Here is a 17395-nt window from a genome sequence, read left to right on the forward strand (position 1 = left end):
GCGATGAGTCCCAGCAATACAAGGCAGTGCGAAACGGGAGGACCTGGGGTTCACGGGAGTGGGAGAAGTGGCCACATTGGCTGAGCAGCGAGCCATGAGCCCTCCGGAGGATGCTCCAGTTCTGCACCCTGAGCTGGGCCCAGGGGAGAGGACCACTGTGCTGACCCCTTCTCCCTCGCCACTGCTGCTCCGGCTCGTTGGGGAGCAGCTGGGGGCGGGGTGGGGTGAGCTGGTGTAGTCCCAGCCCTCACAGCAGGCTGTGAGCTCACACACGTGCCCCCTCGAGGCCTGGCAAACAGGATAGGTGCCTGGGTCAGGCCTGGCAAACAGGATAGGTGCCTGGGTCAGCTGCACCCTCCCTAGGTCTTTCCCTCCCACTCGTTCCCTGGGGGTGGCTGGCCCGCCCAGCTCCCCTGCTCCACACCCAGGTTTCTCAGCCCAGATGCTAACTGACACGCCCTGATGACCAATCTAGGGGTCGCGGCTTCTTCCCTACCCGACTGATGCCTGGGGTCCCAGGCTCTCTGTGGCTGAAAGGCGCGGCAGTGTCAGGCTCTCTCCTGTAGGTGGCAGTATGGGGAGGGGAGCGAGACAGGAAACAGGAAGACTGGCGAAGGTCACCTGCGCCCATTACGGTGCCCCGGATCCAGGCTCGCTTACACCTAGGACCGGTCCTGTTGCACTGGGTTCCTTACCCTCGCTCCCTCTTTTGATGTCCTGCCTGATTCCTCCCTCCTAGGTCCCCTGCACCCCACCACCTTTAGGAGGCACCACCAGCCTAGCTCCCCAGATGCCCCCACCCCGCGCCCCAAATTCCTGGGGTTAGGAAATCAGAACACTTTGGCACTGAACTCATCCCATTTCTTCCTCCCTCCCTGATGCACGGACTCCCTCTCTGTTTCGACACAGACACTCAGACTCACAATTACAGTTCATTACCCTATCGGGTGGTTGGATCTGAGTCACTGTGGGGAGGGACCCTGAACTGCCCAGCCCTGCCACCTTCTCGCAGCTACACTATAAGGAGTAGTGGCGTGGAGGAGGACTTTGGGAAGACAAGGGCATCTGGGGAGGGAGAGAGCAGGCTGCAGACCCAGAGGGAGGGCGAACAAGAAGCCAGAAGGAAAGAGAGAAGGGAGGAGGGCCGGCAGACGCTGGGGAAGCGACAGGGCTCGAAAGGGAACCTGGGTGGAAAGAAGAAACTCAGGAGACAGGAAGTGCGGCAGAGATGAAGCTAAAGGGGTCTCTGGCCTGCCTCCTGCTGCTCCTGCTCCTGGGCAGTGGGGAGGCTAGCCCGCTGCAGGGTGGAGAGGAGGATGCCGGAGGAGACATTGGGGAAGCCATTGGACATGGGGTGGGGGAGGCCCTTGGACACGTGGTGGGAGAAGCCGTCATCCACGGAGTCGAGGAGGCCATTGACCGAGGGACTGGAGAGAAAGCAGGCTTGGGAATCAGGGAGGCCAGGGACCCCCACTTGGGGGATGCTCTTGCCCACAAGCTTAAGGAAGCGAGCCACGCTCTTGAAAACACTGGGAGCGAGGCTGGCAGACAGGCTGAGAATATCATCGGACACGGAGTGGACCCTGCCCACAGCTCCTGGCAGGGGACGCCCGGCAGCAACGGAGCTTGGGTGAGTGGCTGGAAGGCTGCTGCGGAAATGGGAGGCTATGGGCAGCTGGGCTGAGGATCCCGGGACGCAGTTGAAAGGAGGGATGCCTCCTCATCGGTGGCGATCCTTCCACGTCAGGCCTCCCTCCCCCACTGCCCCTTTCTCTCCGCCCCCCCCCGCCCACCCGTGTCCTGCTCTGGTTCCTCTCTGTCTGAGCGGCTCTGCCTGCCTTCTCCATCCCAGAGTGAGGAGGTCACACACACTCAGCGCAGCCATGTCCTTCTTGCAGGGTACCCATGGGCAGCCTCCATCCGGAGGCCATGGCACCCCTGGCTCTCATGGCGGCCCTGGAGGCCCCGGGGACACCCCGGACCATGTGTTCTCTGGAGGCTCAGGTGGCCGCTTTGGAGCCACTGCTCAGGGAGGCTCCTGGGGCCAGGGAGGCCACAGAGGGCCATCCAACCTGGGGGCCAACCCTCAGGTAAAGTAACCATCAACCCTGATGCTTGCCCCCTCCCTCCCCTCAAGCCCATACTCTTGGTGCCTCCCCGTGTCCTTCCTGATCCCAAGCTCATCTCACCCTTCCTGCAGGGAGCTGCAACCCAACCTGGCTCAGTGAGAGGCAGCAGCAACAGAAATACAGAAGTAAGAGGAAATGCCTGGAGAGGCAGAGGTGTCTGGATGCACGTGATAGAAACTGGGAGAGACACAGCAGAGAGAAAGACGGGCAGGGGAGTAGTGGAAGGAAGAGGCAGACTGGCTGGGGAGAGATGGGCGTGGGGATGAGGCTCAGAAGAGTGAGCTGGGCTTGAGGGGGGAGATGCACCGGGACAGGAAGCCAAGCCAAGGATGCCGGAGAGCCCGGCCTGGGGGAACAGCTTCAACTGGAAACCCACCCGTCCCCTTCCCTCCACAGTGCACCAACCCCCCTGGCTCAGGTGGAAGCTCTAGCAACTCTGAGGTAAGAGGATGGGGCAACCTGAAGCATTTCTCCACGGGGAGGAGACAGAGAAACTCTACTCCTCTCAAACTGGGTGGGAAATACTCCTGAGGGAGGAGGGAGAGGGAGGAAAGCCCTCTCTCTTGGTGTTCTCATCTTTAGACCTCACTCTGGTCTCCTGGCTCAGATGGTGAAGAATCTGCCTGCAATGAGGGAGATGGGGGTTGGATCCCTGGGTGGGGAAGATCCCCTGGAGAAAGGAATGGCTACTCGCTCCAGTCTTCTTGCCTGGAGAATCCCATGGACAGAGGAGCCTGGCAGGCTACAGTCCATGGGGTCGCACAGAGCCGGACAGGACTAAAGTGACTGACGCTGGTCTCTTCCTCCTCTCAGGGAAGCAGCAGCAGTGGCGGCAGTAGTGGCAGCAGCAGTGGCGGCAGCAGTCACGGTGGCGGCAGCAGTGGCGGCAGCAGCAGTCACGGTGGAGGCAGCGGTGGCGGCAGCAGTGGCGGCAGCAGTGGCGGCAGCAGCAGTCACGGTGGAGGCAGCGGTGGAGGCAGCAGTGGCGGCAGCAGTGGCAGCTCTGGGTCCAGCTGGGTATGTTCTACTCATTTATTGCAGGCAGAGATGGGGTCCCTGGTGGTCCCTGCTGACGACACTCACTCCAAGGTCTTCCTGAAAGATGCCAGCCCCAGGGTAGCTGGCGTCAATGGGGTTGTCATTCCAGGCCCCACATTTTGGGTTGCCCACATTCCAGCCCCACCAGGAGGTGCTGCTGACACGTGCCCTCTAATTTGCAGAAAAGGTGCCCTGCCTACTGTGTTTACCCTAGCCCCTTGCCACTTGGTGACGGGGGATGCTGCCCCCTGTCTAACCTCTGCTCCTGCAGGCATGTCTACTTGGTGAATCTGACCAGAGCTGGGGTGGTGGATGGAGCCAGAGAGGTGGGCCCAGGGAAACATGACACTTACTCGGGAAGCTCCCAGGAGGATGGGGACACCACCACATGTGGAGACTTAAGGACACTTACAGAACTGCGGTGTAGATGCTAATAACAGTGTCCCTACATGAGGGATGAGAGGGTCAGGAGGGGACCATGACCTGGGAGGCAGATGAGGGTGGAGCTCCGACGAGGGGGCCTGCAGAGAAGGGGCACAGCTGGCTTCCTTGGGGTTCTGGGAAAGGTCTCAGGCAAGAACAAGCCAGGTGTTGTAAGCTGCCATAACTTACCACTCCCTGTACCACCCACTTTCCCTACATCTAGGACACTAGAAATTCTGATCATGGTGGCTTCTCCCGTGTAAGGATTCTAGGGACCCCTTCCCCTCTCTATGCTCCAGGAGAGGGTGAGGGGATGGGATCAATCCCTACTTCGGGAACTCTGGGCCCTCCCAAGTCCTTTGAAGTCCCCACACAGACTCTTGCTCTCCCTTGTAGGGATACAATCCCAACTCCTCGGGGAGCAGGGTTGGAAGCGGTGGCGGAAACAAACCCGAGGTGAGTGTGAAGAGGCTGGAAAGTGGGTGATGGTGGGAGAGGACAGCTCCCCCAGTCCCTGCAGGGAACCGGGGGCAGATGCTGATGGGGTGATGGACCCAGGCCAGCCTTGGGTTGCGAAGGCTGCAGTCTGCGGGGCTGGACTAGGTGTTTGGGTGGGGACTGAGAATCTTCTCTTTGTCTCTCCCACAGTGTGACAACCCACACGTGTCTGGGGGATCTGGGGGTCAGGTGAGAGCCAAACCTGCAGCGACTGCGGTTCATCCCCGCAGCGGTGCCCCCTCCTCAAAGCAACTCCACTTACCCCTCTCCTAATGCGAGACTCTGTCCCAACCCCATCTGTGGGGGATTTACAATCCAGGGGGAGGAAACCATGGGCATGCTCCTCAAAAGACTAATAAGCTCCCAAATAATAATTAATTGTAAGTCCTTACATGATCTATCTCACGTTAGACCACAGACTGGGGCTGTGAACAATTGTATGAAAACCAGTCCTTTTAGAAACAGGATTGTTTCAAATGTCCTATACCCGACCAGTAAACAGAATTCAGTGATGAGTTTTGAAACTGATTTTGAAAGCATACCTTTCCCTCCTAGTTATCCTGGAAATCTGGCTCTCTGTCAGCACCTGCTGTGCTGACAGAGGAGGTGTTGCGCTAAGGTCCCCAGGCAGCGCCCAGAGGTCTTGTGAAAACACGGATTCTGATTCAGCAGGACTGGGCTGGGGCTGAGACTCTGGTTTCCAACAAGCATCCTGGCGAGGCTGCTAGCCTATGTGAGAGGGCGAGGGGCACACCCAGTGGGGAGGAGGGGCTACACCGAGAAGGTTCTGCGAAGAGCTCCTCCGGGATCAGGGACACTAACCTTTTGTGGGTAGGCAGGTTTTAAGAAAACTCCATTTGTAATTCTATTTTTAGTTTTCTTTTTGCACACCAAAGTCTTAAATACGTAGTGAGGTGGAAAAACAGACAGAATAGTCAGTCAGTTCAGTCGCTCAGTTGTGTCCGACTCTTTGTGACCCCATGGACTGCAGCACACCAGGCCTCCCTGTCCATCACCAACTCCCAGAGTCCACCCAAACCCATGTCCATTGAATCGGTGATGCGATCCAACCGTCACATCCTCTGACATCAAGGAGATATTTGTTTTATTTTATTTATTTACTTTTTGGACTCACCCCACAGTATGTGGGATCTTAGTTCCCCGTGCATGCATGCTAAGTTGCTTTAGTCCAACTCTTTTTGACTCTATGGACTGTACCCCAGGCTGTACCACAGGCTCCTCTGCCTGTGGGGATTCTCCGGGCAAGAATACCGGAGTAGGTTGCCATGCCATCCTCCAGGGGATCTTCCTGACCCAGGGGTCGAACCCATGTCCTTTATGTCTCCTGCATTGACAAATGGGTTCTTTATGACTAGTGCCACCTGGGAAGCCCCTTAGTTTCCGGACCAGGGATCAAACCCGCGCTCCCTGCGTTGCAAGGAGGAGTCTTAACCACTGGGCCACAGGGGAAGTCCCAAGGGGATATGTTTTTAAACCAAATGTAAGAAGGCAGAATTGACAAGTGGAAAGCAGTGAATTTTGAGTTAAAAGATGGAGGTTTGAGCACCAGCAGTATCACTGTCAGATGTGTGTCTCCAGGCAAGTCAGTTGGCCTCACTGAGCCTGGGCTTCTTCTTGTGCAAAACAGGGACAGCGAAGCTAACTTGTTGACCCCGTCAGTTACTGCAGAGCTTTCTGCATCGTAATCACACCAAGGTGGTTCAGAGTCCCGGCCCTGGAGTCTGACACGGAGACGGGAGCTGAGAAAAGCTGCTGGACAGCTCTCTGCCTCAGTTTCCTTCTGTAAAGCAGAGCCGTCTCCACATGGGAGAGTGGTGGAAAGAGGCACAGTGTCCTGTGCAAGTGGGACTACATGTTGGCTACTAGTGGTGTTTGGGGAGCAGAGATGGGGGGGAGGAGAAAGAATATGGATTTGATTCAAGGGACTGGGTAGGGTTAGTCTGGAGAGCAAGCAGCAAATCAGTCCAGGAAGGCTTTCTGGAGGTGGCGGCTCTTAGGTGCTGTGGAAAGAAGTGGGGTGGATGGCTTGACAGAGAGTACACAGTACAAAGGCTGAGAAGAGAGAGGTGATAGGTGGCACGCACGACAGGTTGCATGGAGCCTTGAACATCAGTCCCCTTTTCCCGACCCAGGGGCAGGGCTCTGGTAGAGAAGGCGAAGCTGTCAGTGGAATCAACACCTTGGTGAGTGAGAACGTCCCTCCTCTTGGACCATGGTGTCAAGGACCCCTGCCTGCCCTCCCCGCCCCCGCCCCGACACCCATACCTCCCACCCCTGCCTCCAGCCCACAGAGTGGGTTCTTACTCTCATTCTATTTCTCATTGGTCCCTTAGAACTCTCAGACATCTTCTGAGCCCTTCAACTTCGACACTTTCTGGAAGGTGAGTTCGGCAGGAGTGCTCTGCTCACTCTTCTTTGGAAAACCAAACCTGTGTCTCTTGGTCCCACAGGCTTTGGGCTATTGGGTTGGCCAAAATTTTCCATACCATCTTTGGGAAAACCCGATCAAACTTCTGGCCAACCCAATATAATGATTGTCAGCAGTGGCCCTTGGCCTCTCTTGTCCTGAGGCCCTGAGTCAATCACACTGTGATCCAATTTGACCATTCTTTTTTTTTTTTCCCTGCAGAATTTTAAATCCAAGCTGGGCTTCATTAACTGGGATGCCCTAAACAAGGTAAGGACTTGAAGGCCACGTCATTTTGATCTTTTTAAGGGAGGGATGTAGAGAAGAAAGCTAAACGGCTAGGTGAGCCAGGGAACAGTGATGATGGTCATTAAGAAAGCATTTCTGCTAGTCATTTAAAAAGAAAAGATAAAAACGAGGAGGAAGGACAGCTGAGACCTGAAAAGAGGGAGAATTTCAAAACAGCTGGGAGTGGGGGATAAGGAGGGAGCAGGTCTCTTTCATGTCTCAACATGCAGACCTGAACAGTCCTGAACCTCAGTTTCCCCGGAGAGTAAGAAGACCTAATCCCTAGGAACAAGGGAGGGAGCAGAGGCAGAGAGAGGCAGGGCATGGACTGAATCATCAAGGGGAGCTAAAGTTCACCTGAGGATTGATGCCAAGAGACAGGGAAAAGGGAGTGAACACTCCAGGCATCAGTCTGGGCCCTGCACATACGTGATCTTAGGAGATGCTCGGGGCCCAGAACCCCCTTGTCCTTCCTCCCAGCCTACCCCTTGCTCTCACAGGGGAAGCCCTGGCCAGGCTGGTCTGACACCAGAATAGCAGATGTATCTCCAGAGCAGAGGGGGTGGACTGGAAGTGGGGAGGGGTGGTGAAGGACAAATAAATGAATCAAATACCAAAGGCAGAAGCTAGAATTGGTGGTCCACTGATCCTTTGGTTTGATTCATTTTCAAAGAACAATACGGCAGCACTGGGCTCCTCTTTCTACGGCCTGTGACAGCCTAGAGCCGAGAAGCAGCTGCTTCTTGCCACTGGGGCTTGCTCTCCAGCGGTCGGATGTCCCCTGCCCATCCCAGTCCTTCTAGCCACCTGACTGGAGAAACTAGAGTTCCTGACCCTTCAAGTAAAAGAATGCAGACTAGGATTCTTGCCCTCCAAAACTCGTGGGGGAGGGAGATGGTCGGTGGGGAGACAGAGAGGCAGTCCCCACCTCAGGAATGTCACCCTCTGGGAATAAGATGGGGACTGAAAATGGGAGTTGCAGAAGCTCCCAGCTACAGCAGAGTCCTGGCTTGGAGGGACAAAATGAAGAAAACAGACTTTTCTATTTCATAGAGAATGGTCTCTGGTAAGAGTAAGACTCCTTGCTGTGGACCATGCTCAGGCCTGTGAGCATGGGGACTTAAGAATTTAATGGGAGAACCAGGGCATGCACAGATACTTCCCAGGGGGTCAAACGTTTTTGTACATCTAGGGGGGCAGTAAAGGGAGTGCTCACTGCCAGGTGGGATTCACTGGGGTGCGGCTCCCCCAGGAGCAGATCTCCCAGGAAAGGGACAGGACACAAGAGATGGGCAGAGAAGAGGATGGAGCCATCCACCTCCTTCATGGTAGGGGGAGGGGCAATGAGGGAGCCAGGACTCGGCCAGATGAGGAATGAGGACAGGGGCCCACACGTTCCTGGCAGGTAGGGGGGTTTCCAAGCCCAAGAGCTGGACTTGATTGCATGACAACCATGGGCACAAAGGTCCCTGTAGATTTCTGATGCGGAGGTCCCATCTACCCCTGCCTTGGTCCACTGCTCCCCAAATCCCTAGTCCTTGAGCTCCCCCTTGGAACTTCTTTCTTTGCCCAGGACCAGAGGAGCTTTCACACCCCGTGACTTCCAGACACAGAGCTACCAGATGGAGGGGAGCCCCCTTCCCACCCATTCTTAAATCACCGCTATCTCCCTACTAACCTCAATGCTTGCTCCAAAATAAATCTTAGCTATCCCACATTCCTGGTCTCTGCTCCTTTCTTAACGTCTCCACTGTTGTTCTGAGGGATGTGGGGGGGGGGGCAGGGTGGTTGGAAAGGGGGACTTTGGCTCCATATCTCTGGGAGGTGGGCAGGTAGTAAGGTGGGAAGGTCCAGGGGGCAGGGCCTGAGGTTGTGTTCTCCCTGAGGCTGGGGGTGGGGGTGGGGGACTGGGCTAGAGAAGAACATTTTCATGTGCTGTGGGGGTGACCGAGGGGTGGCTAATGGCTCCAGAGGCTAGCCTCACTCTCCCTGTCCCCCAAAACAGTATTCTGGTGTCCCTGGAGGAACCGGCTCCCCCCAGACCTCAGTCACAGTGAATTCTGAAAGCTGAGGGATGCAGGAGCAGGGGTTCAGGTGAGGGTGGGTGGGGACAGACTCCTTGCTCACCAGCTCCCCACTTTCATCCACAGGGCCAGGCCCCACCCCCCAGCACTCGTGCCCTCCTCTACTTCAGGCGGCTCTGGGAGGTAGGAGAACTCTCACTCTTTGAAGAACTGGGAATCCTGGTGAAGAATCTTCCCTCCCTCCCTCCAGGCAGCTACCCCTCTGCTCCAGTCTACCTGTCACAAAAGTCCCCCTCTTCTCACTTCTGAGATGCGTCATCTCCCCCAAGTCTTATCACCAGTACCATCAGCAATGCTAACACCCTCGGTCTCCTGGAGGCTTATCTTCATCTAACCCCAAACTACACCCAGCTGCCAAAAAACCCCCAAAACCTGTTCTTGCACGTGATCTTGAAACTTTCACAACAGCCTGCCACACTCCACCCTCTGAATCCTCTTTCCCTGTGGCCCACTCATCTTTCCTTCTTCCTCCAGGATTTCAAACACAACACTCCTTTCTTGAACTGGAAAGTCATTACTGAGGTAAGGGCCGTAGAACCCCCGGTTTGGGGGCCAGGATGCTCAGCTCTGGGGACACAGGGCTCGGGGCCCTGGGCAGCGGCCTGTTTCTGCTTCCTCCCTGCTGAGGGAAGGTGCCTCCCTCGGTCCCCACTTTCCTCCTTGTGTGCATGCCCAGCGGAGGCGGGGTGGGAGAAGGAAGCTGTGAGTCACGGAGAAGGGAGCCGGGTGGGAGGTCCTCCCGGAGATAAAAGCAGAGGTGGAGAGTCGAGGGCTCCACAGGCGGGAGATCATGAAGCCGGCCACTGTCTCCTCTCTGCTGTTGCTCCTGCTGGGTGTGGCCTGGCTCGGGGGGAGCCGCAGCTGGGTGGGTGCTGCAGGGGGAGCAGGGGGCGGGGGTCTCGGGGTGGGGGAGATGGAGGGGCCTGGGGCTGGGCTCAACTCTCAGGGCTGGAACAGGTTTACTCAGGAGGAAAGCTGAAGGGCAGTGGGAGGGTAGTATCTATGCGGGGAGGAGGAGGGAAGGTCAAGGTCGCGTGCAGGCAGCTGCGGGTGGGGGGTCTGGTTATCTGAGTTCTAGGAAGGACGGGCATGGCCTGAGCGTCCTGTTGAAGGCCACACTTAGGCTTTGTGGGGCTAGTGGCCTTCGGGAATCAGGACTCTTGGGCACTGAGGCCAGGGTTGCAGGCTCCCTCGTCCACGTGGGCACGTGAAGCTGGACAGATGGGGCCACACTGTCTTGATTTTTTCTAGAAAACTAGGGCTTTCAACTGTTCACAACTGATTGAATTTACACATGCGGACCAAGCCAAAAAACGCCTGTGGAGGCCTGTGGTCCTCCAGTTTGTGTGCACGTTTTTGGGGCTAGTAGTGGGGTTAGAGGACTTCCATGGTAGCTCAGATGGTAAAGCGTCTGTCTACAACGTGGGAGACCCGGGTTCGATCCCTGGGTCAGGAAGATCCCCTGGAGAAGCGGGGTTAGAAGTCAGTGACAGAAAGAAAAAGAAGTCAATGGCAGGTATGGATAAGGTGGAGAGTTAAGCCAGATTTGGGAAGAACATCCTGAGCCTGAGAAAGAGACAGGCAAGATTTCCCCTTGCCTTCATCAGAGGAGGGGAGGGAGCCTGCGCATCTGCAGTGCTTCTTCTTTTAAAAAAATATTTATTCATTTCCTTGGCTTTTTAAAAAATATTTATTCATTTCTTTAGTTGCAGCACGCAGGACCTTTGATCTTTGTTCTTGCATGGGGACCCTTAGTTGGGGCATGTGGGATCCTAGTTCCCTGATCAGGGATCGAACCCGGGCCCCCTGCATTGGGAGTGCAGAGTCTTAGCCACTGGATCACCCGGGAAGTCCCTGCCGTGCTTCTTAAGGGCTCTGTCTGCTTTCCTATATTTCTTTTTCCTCTCTCTCCTTTGACTTGGCCTCCGTGGGAACCAGCCGGGACTTCCAAAGACCCCATAGAGAACAGCATTTGGGAAGAGGGATGCCCCTGTGAGGGGAGCAGCGCGTGTTGCAGGCTGAGGATGGGTGGGGCTGACACGCGGGCTCTGCCCTGGGAGCTTGTATAGGTTCCCTCACTTGTTATCCTGGCTCAGGCCTGCGCTGCAGGCGCCTGGGTGATGGTGGGGCTGCCAAACCCGTTCTCTCCTCATCACTGCCCACTGAGTGTGGCAACCTGTCCTCTATCTATCCGGGCCATCAGTTTCCTCCTGGCCCGCTGCCTTCACCATAGGCAGCACCTACCACGGACCCTGAGAGGGGTGGGTGGGTCAGGTGGGACGCTGGCCTCCAGAAGGAGGGCAGAGCCTGGGTGGTGAGAGCCTGGCAAGACCTGAAGGACCACGAGGATGTCCTCATTCTGACTCCCCCTTCCTTCCAGGGCGAGGACGTGCCATCGCTTCAGAAGAGGGCAGGTGTGGCTGGCCAGGTGAGTCCCTCCCTCAGAATGCCCTAGAAGGCCCATGGTCCCTCTCCGCCTAGCTCTTGTGCAAGCTAAGTCACTTCAGTCGTGTCCGACTTTTTGTGACCCTATGGACTGCAGCCCAACAGGCTCCTCTGTCCATGGGATTCTCCAGGCAAGAACACTGGAGTAGATTGATATACCCTCCTCCCGGGGATCTTCCTGACCCACGGATTGAACCTACATCTCTTAAGTCTCCTGCATTGGCAGGCGAATTCTTTACCACTAGCGCCACCTGGGAAGTCCACCTGGCTCTTGGTTTGGCCAATCTGCCAATCTGAAATTCTCCCTCCTCACGCCCGGTTCTATCATTTTCTCAGCCTGGCACAGGATGGCAAGATGCAGTAGCTGTGACTGCTAAGGTGAGCTAGCTGCCACCTGACCACCTGATTCAGACCTCACTTTTTCCTTGGTCTCCTCTCCTCACCTCCTCAGTGACACCTGAGATGCTGGGAGAGGCAGAGAAGGACAAGGGAGGCCAGGCCATCTGGGCTGGGAGGTGAAGCGAGGTGAAGGCACGGGGTGTGGCTGAAGGAGATTCTATAGAAGCACACTCGTGACATGAGGAGGGAGGAGGCAGGGGCTCTGAGAAAGGTCCAGCCAGAGCAGGAGGGTGGGAGTAAAATGCCTTCATCCCTTCTCTCCTGATCCCCTACCCATCACCCCTCCACTGCTTCCTTCCACAGAACTACAATTACAACCAGCAGGGACCCCCTACAGCCCTTGGCGGGCAGTACCCAGCCAAGACCCCTGCTAAGGTAAGACTTGCAACTGCCCACCCTCTCAGGAGTTTACAGGGGAACCTGACTGCATCACATGCCATGGAAAAAACTTCGGTCCTCTCAATGAGGAACATAAGCCACCTCAAAAATCACAGGACCCACGGCAAATCTGCTCTCCATCTCTAACTGCTGACCTTTCTAGGGGAGAGGAGGCTGACCCAGAAACTCTTGGTTGGTGGGAAAATGAAGGCTCCTTTTCATAAAGGAAGTAACTGGAAAGAAAAGTGAGGATTTTGCTTTATTCAGGTTCAAAGAAACAATTTTATAAATTCAGTAAAGGAATATGCTAAATACTAATTCGGCTGGTTAACAAACAAACGAACTGCCGGTATTTCCCTCCATCTCTCAGAATAATAAAGCCTGTGCCCTGAAAGGAGGTGATGCTGCAGTTAACACTCCTGTGGGTATATCCGCTTCGCTCATCCCCCGGGCAGGCAGAGGGAGACATACCTCTCCTCTTCTCACTCCCCTCGGTCAGTGCATGCTCAGGGACCACATTCAGTATCATCTTGGGTAAAATGCATGCAGGATGAGAAATTGGCTGTGGCTGAAGGGCTGCCGTCAGACCAAAGGATCTCTGGGATGACCCTGGTCTGAACCTGCCAGGGCCACGGGCCCTTCCTGAGCCCTGAGGACATGGCTGAGTACAGAGCAGTCACAGAGGCCCTCATCTCACCTCCTCTGATCTTCTCTTTACAGGGGGGAGTCACGGTTTCTTCCTCGGTAAGTTCTGGGCCTGAGAAAATCTGGCTCTCGAGAGAAGGGGTCTGAGGCCAGAGGGTGCACAGGGGACGATGCACCGTCCATTCAGACCTTCTCCTTGCCCCACAGGCTTCCCGGATGCACCCTGGCCTGCTGCAATGGGTGAAGTTTTGGTAGGTGAGTATCAGGAGTTGAGGCATAGTCACCTGGGGTCAGGGCTGGGGGCTGGGCCTTCCCTTTGTTCTAGAAGAACATGCTAAAGGTGTTAAGGAGGAAGAGACACCCAAGTGTGGCTTGTGGAGAAAGACTCATAAGAAAATGACCGGGAACCTCCCTGGTGGTCCAGTGGTTAAGACTCTGAGCTTCCAAAGCAGGGGGTGTGGGCTCGATCCCTGGTTGGGGAACTAAGATCCCGCATGGCTTGGCCAAAAAATGTTTTTTAAAAATTGAAAAGAAGACTATACTTCCGTTAAAATAAATACTTAGAAGAGTTTTTAAAAAATGACCTAGAACACTGTGGGAATGCACCCTCTGAGTGCTGGGTGGGCCAGGCAGGGACAGGAAGGCACATTAGATTAAGGAGCTGGAACAGGATAGGAATTGTGTGTGGAGGGGGGAGGGGGCTGTGGGATGAGCCTTTCAGGTGTAAAGTTTCAGGGGCGGGAAGAAGTGAGTCGCCAGGCTGGGAAGGGGTAATACTTGTTTTAGGGAGGAGAGGAGCCCGCAGGTGGCATGGGCAGGACATGAGGGAACTGTGGGCACAGCAGCTGGGGGAGATGAGAGAACGCCTGGTCTCAACAGATCTGGGAGTGGCTGGTGTTCTACCATCTTCTCTTTCTTCTGGACAACCACTTCCGACCGTGACTGAGGCCCTGAGAAACATGAGTCGTCAAGGGACCGGACTGTGCCCCTGCCCCAGCCCTTGGTCTGCGTGCCGACAACTGCCTTTTCTAGCTTGGGGTCCTGCCTGCCTGTCCCTTGTCTGCTCCCGCACATGGTGGTGATGTCTCGGGGGTACCCCAGCCGTTTCTGCACTGGCTCCATTCTGTGACCTGAAGTCACCGTGACAAAAATTCAGGAGGAGCGTCCTACTTTAGAGTTTCTCTGTGGAAATAAAACATGAATCTTGTATCCCTAAGACTTTGGCAGATTTTATTCTCTTTAATAGGACACTGATGGTCTGGGGCAGGGAGGAGGGAAGACGGGTTCGGGGCGGGTAACTCACCTTCCTCCTGAGTGTGCTCACTCAGTTGTGTCCGACTCTTTGCGACCCTATGGACTGCAGCCTGCCAGGCTCCTCTGTCCATGGGATTCTCCAGGCAAGAATACTGGAGTGGGTTGCCATGTCCTCCTCCAGGGGATCTTCACCACCCAGGGATCGAACCCACATCTCCTGCATTGCCGGCGGACTCTTTACCATTGAGTCACTGGGGAAGCCCCTTCCTCCTGAGAGGGGTGTGCAAAATGACTGACATGAGGGGGAAGGGGAGGTTCAGTTCCCAGGGCTTAGCTCAGGGCCTGGCTCATCAAACAGCTGATGAAGAAATGAAAGAAGCCGGGCCCAAAGCAGACTTAGGGGAAATGACTTGACGTGCATCCGTTTCTCACGTTTGTCCTTAAGCCGGGGTTCCTGCTTTATATTCATCTCTGAATCTCAGGGGCTTCCCTGGTGATTCAGAAGGTAAGGAATCCGCCTGCAGTGCAGCAGACCCGGGTTTGATCCCTGGGTCGGGAAGATCCCCTGGCAAAGGGAATGGCAATCCACTCCAGAATTCTTTCTTGGAGAATTCCACGGACAGAGGAGAGTGGCGGGTTCCAGTCCACTGGGGTCGCAAAGAGTCGGACACGGCTGAGCCACGAACACTTTCACCCTTTCTGGATCTCACCTGGTTAGGAAGGGCCCTGCAGTACTTCCTCGCAGCCACAGGGGGGAGAGCGCGTCCGTCCTCGCGCTGCCGCTCAGTCCTTCCAGCCGAATTGACAGCGGGCTTGACAGCTGGCTTCCTTCCGGGAGAGTGGGTGAGCGACAGAAACTGCGGGACCTCACGTTGCCTGCCAATCCCTGAGGGATTGAGGGAGAAGCTGGGGATTGAGGGGTCGAGGTGGTCAACATAGTTCTGGACTTGGGGCGTTCATGGTCCAAAGGGCTGAATGCCACCCTCTCAAGTTTAAAGCACCAGCTGAAGCAGGTTGAGGCCCTCTGGTGTAAAGGATTCTCATAAAACAGCAGGCCAGCCCTTTCTCCTGCCAGGACCTCTGAAGCAGCTTCTTGAAGTAGCTTCTGACTTTTGAGTTTCTCCTAACATCCGTTCTCCCACAGCAGCCAGAGTCTCCCCTGCTCAGAACCCCTCACAAACCCCACTGTTGTTGTTTAGTGGCTAAATCATTTCTGACTCTTTTGCGACCCCATGGACTGTAGCCCGCCAGGCTCCTCTGTCCATGGGATTCTCCAGGCCAGAACACTGGAGTAGGTTGCCACTTCCTTCTCTAAGGGATCTTCCAGACTCACGGATGGAACCTGAGTTTCCTGCATTGGCAGGTGGGTTCTTTACTGCTGAGCCACCAGGAAAGCCCACAAATTCCATTAACCATCAAATAAAATTTCAACCCCTGAGCATGGCTCAGCGTGTTCTGGCTCTGGTCTCTCTGTCCAATGTCAACCCAGATGTGCTAGGACAGTCTCCCAAAGAACACTGCTGTTACCTGTCCCTGAAACCTGGGGTAATCAAGAGGCTAAAAACTTTAATGACTTTTGGTCTAAATGCAAATCCCCAAGCCAGCTTAACAACGTCACCTCCCCAGCCACTCTCACATCACCCGGTCTTTCTTTCTTCACAGAACTTGTCATCCTCTGAAATGATCTTGTTTCTTAATTTTTTTGTTAGGTTATAATCTGTCTACTTTAATGGAACAGAAGTTTCACAGGACAGGTTTCTGTCCATCTCGAATCCTCAGCACTAAGAGCCAAAAAATCTGTTTAATAAACATTTGGGAATTAGAAAATGGAAGCGGGGTCAGCATTAAGTGGGTTCAACAGACTGTTAGCCTCTATCAGGCACTTGTGAATGTAGCTTATAATGTATAAGAAGTATTGAGATAAAGTAGGTAAATGAGATGGTCTATCTCCAAGTTGGTCAACTTTTATATCGTATTCTGGGAATATTCACCCACAAGAATTGCATGAAAAATTTTCCAATTCAGTCGTTGTTTGATATTTTCGAAAAACAAAAGTAATTCTGGTATCTGTCTAGCACAGGTCACTGTCAAGCAGTAACAAAATCTTTTCATGGAATGTATTAGTCATTATCCTTGGGCTTTTATAACCTTGGTTTGAATCTATCATAATGAAATAAAACTCTACGTCTCGAAAAATAAAAAAAAGAATTAAGTGGGCTGCATCTACGAAGTCTTCCTGGGAGAAGTTTAAGCAAAGTGTACGCAGAGCAGAGGCTGGGCAGCAAGGGAAGAAGCCAGACCTGCTGGGCAACGTGACTGCGTCCTTGGGTGTGACCACAACACCGGCAGAGGGAGGAAAGGATGAGATAGGGATGCCCTGGGCTCTGCCCCTCCATACCCCATACCTCATACCCTGGCCCCTTTCTCTCCAAGGATTCTAGGCTTTTCACCTCGATGTTCACAAGACTCTGAGACCCTGGGGTGCTGCCCTTCCCTGAGCCCTAGGAGGCTGGCTCCCAGCCCCTAGGTGTGTCTGTAATGTAGCAATCAGGGTTGGGCCTCACCTCCCACCCACACTCAAGTTCTGGCAGATTTGGGGCGGAGTGGGCCAAGGCCTGTGGGAAATCAGGGGCTTACTGGTATTATCGGAGTGAGAACTAGGAGATCAGTCAGACTTGGGGCTGGGGTGTCACAGAGGCAGGCTCGGTGACTCTGGCTGACTCCACTTACCCTATGAGATGCAGCCAAAGCAAGGCTGAACCTGGGAAGATTCTCCTGCTGAGGGTCCCATTACCTGAACTTCGGGGACTCTCTCTGCCAGTGAGGACCCTCCTATGCCTCTCTTCCCAACCTGCCCAACCACTGGACACTGGACACTTGGGAAACACAAAACTCACCAAGGCAGTTTAAATGGGAGAAGGGGAGAGAGTGGGGAGAGAGGGACACTGGACTCTAGATTATTACAGCATAAATCATGTAAAGCCAAAATTACCCTTGAAAATTATGAAGGTGCCAAATGGAAATAATCATAAGTCCGGCACGGCCAGTTGTTGTTGTTGTTTTTTTAACTTTTCATTTTATGTTGGAGTGTAGCTGATGAACAACACTGTGGTAGTTTCAAGTGGACAACAAAGGGATTCAGCCATACATATACATGTAACCATTCTCCTCCAAACTGCCTTCCCACCCAGGCTGCTACATAACAGTGAGCAGAGTTCCCTGTGGCACACCCAGTTTACTTTTCTCCAGAATGTGAACGGAATTTCTTGGGTTGTGCACATGAAACAAAACAATAGGCTTGTGTTTAGAGATATTATATAAAAGCACCTATCTTTAAACACTAGAAGACTATCTTTAAACACACCCTTGGTGTGGCAAGATGCTCA

General features: G+C 54.5%; 1 protein-coding gene across 5 annotated transcripts; it reads left to right on the forward strand.

Annotated features, from left to right (window-relative positions):
- Positions 1-622: 622 nt before the first annotated feature.
- Positions 623-13971, forward strand: DMKN (dermokine). Of its 5 annotated transcripts, none has more exons than XM_070451818.1 (18): positions 623-1630; positions 1899-2090; positions 2201-2254; positions 2526-2570; positions 2943-3146; positions 3987-4046; positions 4239-4277; positions 6242-6292; positions 6443-6490; positions 6739-6786; positions 8955-9011; positions 9363-9410; positions 11269-11316; positions 11670-11711; positions 12036-12107; positions 12831-12854; positions 12963-13010; positions 13703-13971. In XM_070451818.1, exons 1-17 carry the CDS (start codon positions 1229-1231, stop codon positions 13008-13010), a joined length of 1482 nt encoding a protein of 493 aa, XP_070307919.1. In that variant the 5' UTR covers positions 623-1228; the 3' UTR covers positions 13703-13971. The 5 variants fall into 5 exon arrangements, with proteins under 5 accessions (XP_070307919.1, XP_070307918.1, XP_070307920.1 ...); XM_070451817.1 differs by having other exon boundaries at positions 625-1630; positions 13635-13971; XM_070451819.1 differs by lacking the exon at positions 4239-4277 and having other exon boundaries at positions 625-1630; positions 13635-13971.
- Positions 13972-17395: the final 3424 nt, after the last annotated feature.

This window comes from Odocoileus virginianus, chromosome 20 (genome assembly GCF_023699985.2).
Source record: "Odocoileus virginianus isolate 20LAN1187 ecotype Illinois chromosome 20, Ovbor_1.2, whole genome shotgun sequence".
NCBI classification, from domain to species: Eukaryota; Metazoa; Chordata; class Mammalia; order Artiodactyla; family Cervidae; genus Odocoileus; species Odocoileus virginianus.

Bases quoted from the DNA above. Each gene is read 5' to 3' on its own strand.
- DMKN (XM_070451818.1), top strand. From the start codon at position 1,229: ATGAAGCTAAAGGGGTCTCTGGCCTGCCTCCTGCTGCTCCTGCTCCTG. The intron at 2,255-2,525 runs GTAAGAGGAAAT...TTCCCTCCACAG, and splicing joins GCAGCAACAGAAATACAGAA to TGCACCAACCCCCCTGGCTC. The intron at 12,108-12,830 runs GTAAGACTTGCA...TTCTCTTTACAG, and splicing joins CAGCCAAGACCCCTGCTAAG to GGGGGAGTCACGGTTTCTTC.